Source organism: Camelus dromedarius, chromosome 28 (assembly GCF_036321535.1).
Source record: "Camelus dromedarius isolate mCamDro1 chromosome 28, mCamDro1.pat, whole genome shotgun sequence".
Taxonomy (NCBI): Eukaryota; Metazoa; Chordata; class Mammalia; order Artiodactyla; family Camelidae; genus Camelus; species Camelus dromedarius.
Genome location: NC_087463.1, coordinates 25,112,412 through 25,121,300, shown reverse-complemented (window position 1 = coordinate 25,121,300; position 8,889 = coordinate 25,112,412). Strand labels below are relative to the sequence as shown.

At 54.6% G+C, this 8,889-nt stretch overlaps 1 protein-coding gene across 2 annotated transcripts; it reads left to right on the top strand.

Moving 5' to 3' along the window:
- The first annotated feature begins 568 nt into the window (after window positions 1-568).
- On the top strand, window positions 569-8,384 carry PTGR3 (prostaglandin reductase 3). 2 transcript variants are annotated; one of them, XM_064480441.1, is made up of 2 exons: window positions 569-891; window positions 7,227-8,384. In XM_064480441.1, the coding sequence occupies exons 1-2, from the start codon at window positions 683-685 to the stop codon at window positions 8,149-8,151; spliced, it is 1,134 nt and encodes a 377-aa protein (XP_064336511.1). In that variant the 5' UTR covers window positions 569-682; the 3' UTR covers window positions 8,152-8,384. The 2 variants fall into 2 exon arrangements, with proteins under 2 accessions (XP_064336511.1, XP_064336512.1); XM_064480442.1 differs by lacking the exon at window positions 569-891 and adding an exon at window positions 1,240-1,304.
- The last annotated feature ends 505 nt before the right edge of the window (window positions 8,385-8,889 follow it).

The window sequence follows — 8,889 nt, the reverse complement described above, 5'->3', positions numbered from 1 at the left end:
CGTGCACTGGCGGCCCCGGCTCCGCGCCCGGCCCGGGGCTCGGGCCGTGCCCCGCCGCCCTGGCCGCGCTCGGGGTTGATTCGTACCACCTTGCAAGGAAGTGAAAGCTTCGCACGGGAAGGGGAGGCGCCTGCGCCGGCCGCCGGGCGCCGAGCAGCTCCGAGGAAGCCCGGGGCTGCCGCCGGCTCTGGGCCGCAGCGATCGCGGGACGCGCGGGTCCCCTCGCCGCCCCCCTCACCCTTTTAGAGGAGTCAAATCCGGCTTTTAGACCGCGGGGAGGGTGGGGATATCCGGTGCCTCCCGGGCGCCGGGAGGAAGGGGGAGGGCGGAGAGGATCCTTGGCCAGTCTGCGCCAAGCAGATTCAAACCAAAACAAAAAGATTAAAGGAGCAGCGGCCGGGGCGGCTGCGATCTCCCGGCCCGGACCCCGGGGGTGGCGCGCCCAGGAACCGCGGGGGCTGCACTGGCTCCCTGCGCGGCGCGCGGCGGGGCAGGAGGGGGGAGCGGGCGCCTGGCGTAGTGGGGAGGGGGGAAGTCGAGGGGAGGGCGCGGGCCGGAGGAGGGGCGGACCCGCCCGCTCTGCCCGCCCGCCCGCCTGCGCCGAGCCGAGCCGAGCCGAGCGGCCCGGGCTGGGCAGGACCCCGGCCAGCGGCGGCGCAAAAAGCAGGCGGAGGCGCGGGCCATGCGGCGGCTGGCGCACGCTGGGGCCCGAGCTATCGTGGACATGTCGTACGCTCGCCACTTCCTGGACTTCCAGGGCTCGGCCATCCCCCGCGCCATGCAGAAGCTGGTGGTGACCCGGCTGAGCCCCAACTTCCGCGAGGCCGTCACCCTGCGCCGGGACTGCCCGGTGCCACTCCCCGGGGACAGAGACCTCCTCGTCCGGAACCGGTGAGCCCGGCGCGCGCCCCCTCTCCCTGTCCCGGCCCGCGCTGCGCCGCTCCCGGGCTGTCCCGGGCCCGCCTGCGTCCCCTCTCCGGCGCGCGCTTGGGCGCACAGCCTGACTTTGCGAGATCCCGGGAAGTTGAACCCGCCGCCATCTGGCGAAGGCGAATGTAATGTGACTGTTGCTGGTGTGAATATCCGATGCCACCGAACGTCCTCGTAACAGGGTTATTTTAATTTGGGATTCCCCTCCCCTCCCCCAGCCCTCCCTCCTCCCCCTCCCGCTCCCGAAATAAAACCGACGGGACCCAGAAGGGGAGGCTCCCCGCACGGCCCACCCGCGCGCACCCACGGCTCCTGCGTTCACATCATCTGTAGGGTAGAGCAGGAACTGCCTGGACACAACCTGCGACGTTTAGGTAACGTGCTTCGGAGGAAGGAGGCTGGGGCCCCGCTGGCTTTTCCTGTCCGCTCCAGGTTGGCAGCCGCCTCGCAATGACGGAGCCTGTCGTTGGGTGTGTTGGTGTGCACCTCGCCGGTGTCGTCTGCGTGTTGTCAGTGCTGTGTGACTGTTGTCTGTGCCCTGAGTGTACCGACGGGCGCGTGGCGCGCGTCCCGGGCAGCTGGGCCGGGGTGGGGGCATGGCTGCATTTGCCCGCGTGTTTTGCAGACCTTCAGGTGACACTCGGGTCGTTGCCCGACCTTCGGACTGTCTTTTCCACACTTCCCACCTGAATGTGTTTCCACCTCACTAATCTTTAGTAACCGCTGAAGCAACAGGAAGGAAGGGACCTCACTCTTCGGAGCCGCGCCCGGTGCCCGCGGGTCTCTGCCCCGTGGGTCCCCTCGCTGCCTGACTGGCAGGCGGGCGGCCCCCGGTCCTCTGTCCCCTTCACAAGAGTAGGACTCACCCGCCTACTCAGCCCCGTCCGAGGGGTTACGGCGTTGCGTATTTTCGAAGGGAGGAGTTAAGCTCTGGTGGTAACTATGTTATAAACTGTGCTAGAAAGTACTAAGTCCCCTGCAGCACTGGAAGACAGTATCTTATCTAAACATCTCGGGGCAGCGTTTAATCGGTCCATTTTAGAGATTCCTGTCAGCCTTCCAAACACTGCAGTAAGACTTCGGAATTCTGATCACGCTGTAAAACTTCTGGAACCTGTTGGAACCGTAAAAATTGAGTGAGCTAAGGGTGGGAAGGAGTGGAGGCTGGGGATGCGAGTGGGGGCGGGGAGTGCCTCAAAAAGATGGGCTGTGTGGGTCCTTTAAAAAGTTTGCATCGATGGAAACAGGGCGGCAGAGGATTTCTTCGTTAAGCCAAGAAACGCTAAGGCTGTTGAGATTAGGACGCACGTCCCACCAAGTTTGAGAGAGGGGCGTGTGTGTTCATGCACAACCTACAGAACACACCAGTGGTATGTTGGAAGTTGAGATGAGACTCGGACTGAAAAGCCTCCAAACAGACTGAGCGGGCAAAGTTTCACACGGGTTTGTTTGGTTGGGTTTTTTTTGTTTTTTTTTTTTTTTGTTTTTTTTTTTTGCTTTTTTCTGATGCAGTACACTGTTGACTGTGAACATGATGTACACACACCCACGACTGCTTGGGGGGAAAATACCTTTTATAAACAAAGTGTGATATGGGGAGGGGACGACTGAGCCGGGCACGCAGGGGAAGGTGTGAAATTCCAGCACCCCAGCAGCAGCGAGCTGGGACCCCCGCCCGCCCTCGTGGAGGCTGCTCCCACCTGCAGCGCCGGTGGCCCGGCCTCTCTGCCTCCAGGGCATCAACTCCACACCGCCGTGTGCGCCCCTTCCCCGATGGGTCACCACGGCCGGTCCCTGTATGCGGTGGTCAGGGTTATGGAGCGCCAGCTGCCATGTTGGACACTCTTCAGTTTGGGTTAAGATCCGTGCTGTTATCTTCCATCTACTTATGCCAAGACGCTCTTTAGTATAAACAGTATATTTATCTTAACCGCTTGACCTCTAACTTCTACCTTGAAATCCTCAACAGAAGAATGGGGCACGTTTTCTGCTTGTTGGGAGGGGGCGGGATCTTAGCCTCCCCCTCTCCCTAGTCTGTTGGAAAATCTGCTCCTACTCCCCAAATTGTGGGACGATCCTTTATTCTGGCAAACACTGTCAGTCAAGGTGGCATTTTACCGATTTTTTTTTTTAAAGAATACAGAATAATTCACTGCAGGTTAGTTCCTTTCAATCCTAGACCAAATGTCCCAGAACAGTGTTAACTGCAGGAAATTTTTCCGCAAGAGCTTCTCATTTTTATGACAATAAAATCTGCTCTGGAATGAATGGATTCAGCCCAAATTCACTTGTTTGGAAAGGTGTTTGGAGGTTTTAATTATGCTCCGTCTGACTTTTTCTTTCAGTTAAAGCTTTTGCACGTCTCATTCCATTTTAACAGAAAGTACAGGTTCTTTATTCACAGGGAGGGAAGTGCTTTTAAGCGAGACATCGACTTAAGATAATCAAGTTTACCATCTTGGAAAGGTGTGAGAAGGGGCGCGCAGAACCCCTGTAGGATGTGTAATTGATGTTCCTTTATCCAGTTCTCACCTTCCGGTTTCAAACACCCGGGGACGACCTCGCTTCTCCCTGCTGATGCCCAGCCCTCAGAAAAGAAAAGAAAGGGAGAAAGACACCCTCCGGTTAAGTCAGTCCGCGCGCTATTCTTAGCTTTTTTCGTAAGATGGTGACACATTATTTCGTTTCCAAATATTTCTAACCATTTTCTGCTCAAGTGTAAGATAATGGAGCCAAGAGTTTGTAGGAACGGCGAAGAGAGGGTGGGGGATGGGGAAGGCGTTTTTGATAAACCGTTTGTTGCTCAAGGGAGGGTAACTATTTCTGCTGATTCTCCAGGCTGAGATTTTTTTCTTTCTTCTTTCATTTTTCCTTTCCTTTTCTTTCTCTCTTTCTATCTTAATTTTTTTAAGGGAAGCTCTGGTTTGGACGACTTTGTCTCCCAGTATTTTGAAGGCTTTTGCTCTGGACTTGAGTCTTCGTGTTTGGTTTTTTGTTCAGAGAAAAGCATTTCCCTCCCCTCTGAGAACTGCCCTGTTTCACAATAAACATGACGAAGGGGTTCATCACGCTTTAGTGTACAAAAACCAAGTGACTCTGGAAGGGTATATATTTGGGGAAAGCGCGCACCGTCCCATTCTTTTTCCTGGGGTTCCTCGACTTTAGTCTTTTGAGTGGATCCGCCTGTCAGATCGCTTAGAACCCTGCACTCATTAAAAACATGTATTTTAAATTAAAGCGGGGGGGGGGGTACAAGGCGAGTCTCCAAATGCGCGTGTCCTTCCTCGCCTGTCTTTCTTTTTCTCGCTCTCTCGCCCTTCTTGTCCCTGGCCCCCCAGCCAGGGCCCCCTTGCCCATTGCTCCTGCTGCTCTTGAACTTGCTACTGATGGAGCGGAAGGCGAGGGCTCCTGACCCTCACGCAGCTCTTCCCAAAGCCCAGGTAAGGACCAACGCGCGTCCGGACGGTAGCGGGTCCCCACCAGCCGCTGCGGTGGCGCAGCGTCAAAGCGGCGGTCCAGGGAAAGGCGGGGGCCTGCACCAGGGGCTGGGCGACCCTGGAGAGGGCGAGGGTCGTGGAGCCTAGTGAAGGAAATCGAGTTCCTTCATGACGACGCGGGCGATTTAGAAGACGGCAGGGCAGGATGAGGAGACTCGAAAAATGGGGGTGTCTGCGAGGCCAAGGTCACGGGCTGGCCGCCGGTGGCTTCTGTCCAGCGGCCGCTGCGCTCAGACGCGCCGTGCGTTCGGCTCTCCCCTGGCACTTGACCGCCCCTGGGCCAGAGCTCCGCGGGCCGCTGTGGGCTGGTCGCGCCCGCTGGGACCCCCGCCCGGCCCAGGGAGGCCGAGGTCACGGTCGCGGGCCCGGATGACGGCCCTGGACCCCGGCGCCGGCCTGCGGGCCCTAGCCCGCTCCGGGAGTCACTGCCCGCGCCTCTCGGTCGTGGCGATGGAGAGGCCGCGGGACGGCACAGGCCGACCAGGCACCGGCAGGCCAGGCACTTCCGAGGGGAGACGGTCCCATCAGCGCCGGTTTCTGGCGCCCTGCAGGCTGGCCGGGGCGGACCGAGGGCGCCCCGGGGGTTGGAGACGTGGACGCGGCGCGCAGCGGGCACTGAGGGTCTCCTGCCACCGCTCCAGCTCTTGCCGGGGCTCAACCGCAATGTTGGGTTTGGTTTTTTAAGCAAAGCCCTCGTGGTAAACTCAAGCTCCCGCTTGTGGGTTGCAGCCACCTTAGCTCCCAGCAGAGCGCCCCCCACCCCGGACATACACGCACACACGCAGGCCCTTGCTGCCCCCTCTGGCGCGTGTGCCCGCTCCCCTCCGCTTGTCTCGTGGGCGTGCGCCCTGCTGGGTCCTGTCGCCTCTCCCGGGGAAGTGGCAGCCGCAGCCCTGGGCGGGGGGGGGGGGGGGGGGGAGCGGGTTTGCGTTTTCCTCCAGCAGCTTTCCCGCTCGCAGGCCCCCCAGGGCGCGCCCGTTCCGAGGTGTGGAGGGGGGCACCTGAGGGGCCGGCCGCCACTGGCGCGTCCCTCCGAGTCCAAGGCGGGGGCTCCCCTCAAGGGCAGGGCCTCTGGAGTCGGGAAAGGCAGAAGCGCCAGCAGCCAGCGGAGACAAGACGGGAGGGGCGAGAGCCATGGGAAGGGTTAATCTAATCCTGGACGGAGAGACCCGAGCTGGCTGGCGATCCGCCCGGGCCCCCACCGCTAAAGCAACCACCGCCCCCGCCACTCCCACCCCTAGGACGCCTTCCTGGAGTTGGCTTTACAGCGGGCATGGGAGACGCTCCTGCTGGGCTCTGCCCTGCCTGCCTTCTGTGAAGTCCACAAGCATGCTCTCAGGAAGCTGGCCCTTTTTTTTCAAAAGACGAGGCCTTGAAAATTAAGCAAATTGAAAGGAAAGATAGCAGCCCTTACCCCCCCCCCCCCAATAGAATGTAGGCATCTTGATATTAAATGCCAAATGAGAAACCGGCAGAAATCATTCTCGCTTCTCCTTACTGTGCATGGTGTACCGGTGTGGAATTCTGTGGCATGTTGCTGAGGCTGTGTGCATGCCAACTTCTGAAAGCAGCTGGACGGACCCGAGAGAAAGAGTTTCCTGCTTTATTATTCCCACAATAAGCAGAGAGCTTTCAATGTTGTACATATCCGGGCACAATCATAGGGGGGCATTTGTAAGTGCTAAGTATTAAGTAGATCCTTGCATGGGGCAGTTCTGGGTTTATTAAATTAAATTAAAAATAAATTATTTTAAAGTGACCTACTTACCAGCTTTCCTCCTGTCACCAGACCCCACCATCTTTTCATTTCACTAAAGGTGGAAAATGACAGTTTTAGGGTCCTCCATCATGTGTCTCAGCCACCTCCTGACATTCTTAGGAGACAGCTTTTTTCCTTATGTATCGGGATATTTTTGTTACGAGGTATACAGAGATGAAAACAAGCTGGTAAAAATACCAGCCTCACAATTAAATTGACTCTGGATACCAAAGTGAAAATGATCATCTGGTATTAATCAGGCACGTCTCTGCTTCTTGTTGGGGAAAAATACAGTGTCGATTTGCTTTCCTTTTCATCTGTGAAGGACTGTAAAATGTTGGATGTTTCATGAAAATCTTGCTCCTCTTATGAGACAATTTTTGTTCAATTAATCAAAATGCATATTTTCACGCTGGACATAGTTACATCACAAAGAAAATTTGCTGCAGCCTGGCTCACGTTGTTTGAAACAACCCTGGCATGTAACATGGAACAGCCAGTGACCTTGCACATCACATCAATCTTTAATAATATCATTGTCGTTACTATTATTATCTGAAGTGTGAAATTGTTGCCAGAATCAATAGGCGTCTACCTCTTTGAATATATTTTATCCCACTGTTGTTTTTAACGTCTTTGTTAAGAGGCCAATTAATTTCCAACTCGTAGCTCCAGTGAAGTTTGTGTATCAGAGGGCCTCCTGACCTTTTTTTCTCTTCTGAAAGAAGAGGAAGGAGGATAAATGGCGTGTGAGATAAATAACGTGCTGTTTAAAGTGATACGAAATTGTTCCTAAACTAACGAAGGAATAAAATATACCAAAACTCTGATAAAAAATCACTGTTGCACTCATACTTGTCTGATTTCTTTTTTCCAACCGAATATCTGGACTGTTTATTTATTTTTATTTTTTCCTAATTCTATCAGGCTACATAGCTGAGCCACCTTCCACAGTCACCGGAATTAGAGTTTTTCTGAGCGGAATCTAAGGCCTTGAGGAAAAGAACATCTTAACGTATTTGGGTTTTGTTTTCTCCTAGATTTGTTGGTGTGAACGCATCTGACATCAACTATTCAGCGGGCAGATATGACCCTTCCGTCAAGCCCCCCTTTGACGCGGGTTTCGAAGGTATAGGAGAGGTGGTGGCCTTGGGCCTCTCCGCCAGCGCCACACACACAGTTGGCCAAACCGTGGCCTACATGGCCCCTGGCTCTTTTGCTGACTACACAGTGGTGCCAGCCAGTGTTGCCACTGCAGTGCCGTCAGCAAAACCCGAGTATCTCACCCTCCTGGTGAGTGGTACCACCGCCTACATCAGCCTGAAGGAGCTCGGAGAACTGTCGGAAGGAGGTAGAGTCCTGGTGACCGCAGCCGCGGGGGGGACCGGCCAGTTCGCTGTCCAGCTTGCGAAGAAGGCCAAGTGCCACGTCATCGGAACCTGCTCTTCTGATGAAAAGGCCGCGTTTCTGAAATCTGTTGGCTGTGATCGGCCCATCAACTATCACGCCGAGCACGTCGGGGCCGTCCTGAGGCAGGAGTACCCCGAAGGTGTCGACGTGGTGTACGAGTCCGTCGGGGGCGCCATGTTTGACTTGGCTGTAGATGCCTTGGCTACCAAAGGGCGCCTGATAGTCATTGGGTTTGTGTCTGGCTACCAGACTCCGACTGGCCTTTCACCTGTGAAAGCAGGAGCATTACCAGCCAAACTGCTCAAGAAATCCGCCAGCGCCCGGGGCTTCTTATTGAACCATTATCTTTCTGAGTATCGAGCCGCCATGGATCACTTGCTTAAGATGTACACGAGCGGGGAGCTGGTTTGTGAGGTGGACCTTGGAGACCTGTCTGCAGAGGGCAGGTTCACCGGCCTGGAGTCTGTATTCCGGGCCGTCGATTATATGTACATGAGAAAAAACACAGGGAAAATTGTAGTTGAGCTACCTCACGCTGTCAACAGTAAGCTGTAAAACAATGGCGTAAATAAAAGGAGAAAGAAAAAGGACACTTTATGCCTCAGAATTACTCAGATCAATTTATTTTTACTTGGTAATACGGAGATAATATGCCTTAAAACAAAATCAAGTTTTAATGAAATTTTTCTCTTTCTCTTTTCTTTACTTTTTTTTTTTTTGGCCCCTCCCTTGCGGGGGAAAAAAAAAACTGTGCTAATAAAACTTCCCTCAGTGGCTCAGAGGTAAAACCTTTGCATTCAGTTCTTTACTCGTGGACAGTCTTTCCGGATTTTATTGTTCCAGGGACCTAAATTAATTCCTGATGCAAGATCTGATCAAATCAGTATGTCTTCAGCTTGATGAGATTTTTAAAATCGGTCTTGAAAATGGTTCAGGAGTTCTTGGCTTTGGGAGAGTTTGTTCTTATGCTAATAAGCTGTTAACAAATGAGAGCGCGCGCCAAAGTCAGCCATTTTTGAGAGCCCCTGGTCTCAGGAAATGGCCTCTCTCTTTCTATAAATCACTGGCCAACTACTGAAATAGAAATTTGGAGGAATTCTCCCCAGGCTTTGATTGTGTTAGATTTTTAGGGAAAAAAATGATTAGGTGAGCACAGGCCCCTTTTACAGACAGGTCTCTTACAGCAGCTTCTGTGCAGTCATTCTGGCGAGTCCCATGCGGGGTGGAAAATTTCTCTTCCCTTAAGCAAGGTAGTATTGAAGACTCACACAGACAGAAACCAGGTTTTGGGAA

Coding starts and splice junctions, on each gene's coding strand:
- PTGR3 (XM_064480441.1), top strand. CDS start 683: ATGCGGCGGCTGGCGCACGCTGGGGCCCGAGCTATCGTGGACATGTCG. Junction 892..7,226: donor GACCTCCTCGTCCGGAACCG/GTGAGCCCGGCG, acceptor GTTTTCTCCTAG/ATTTGTTGGTGTGAACGCAT.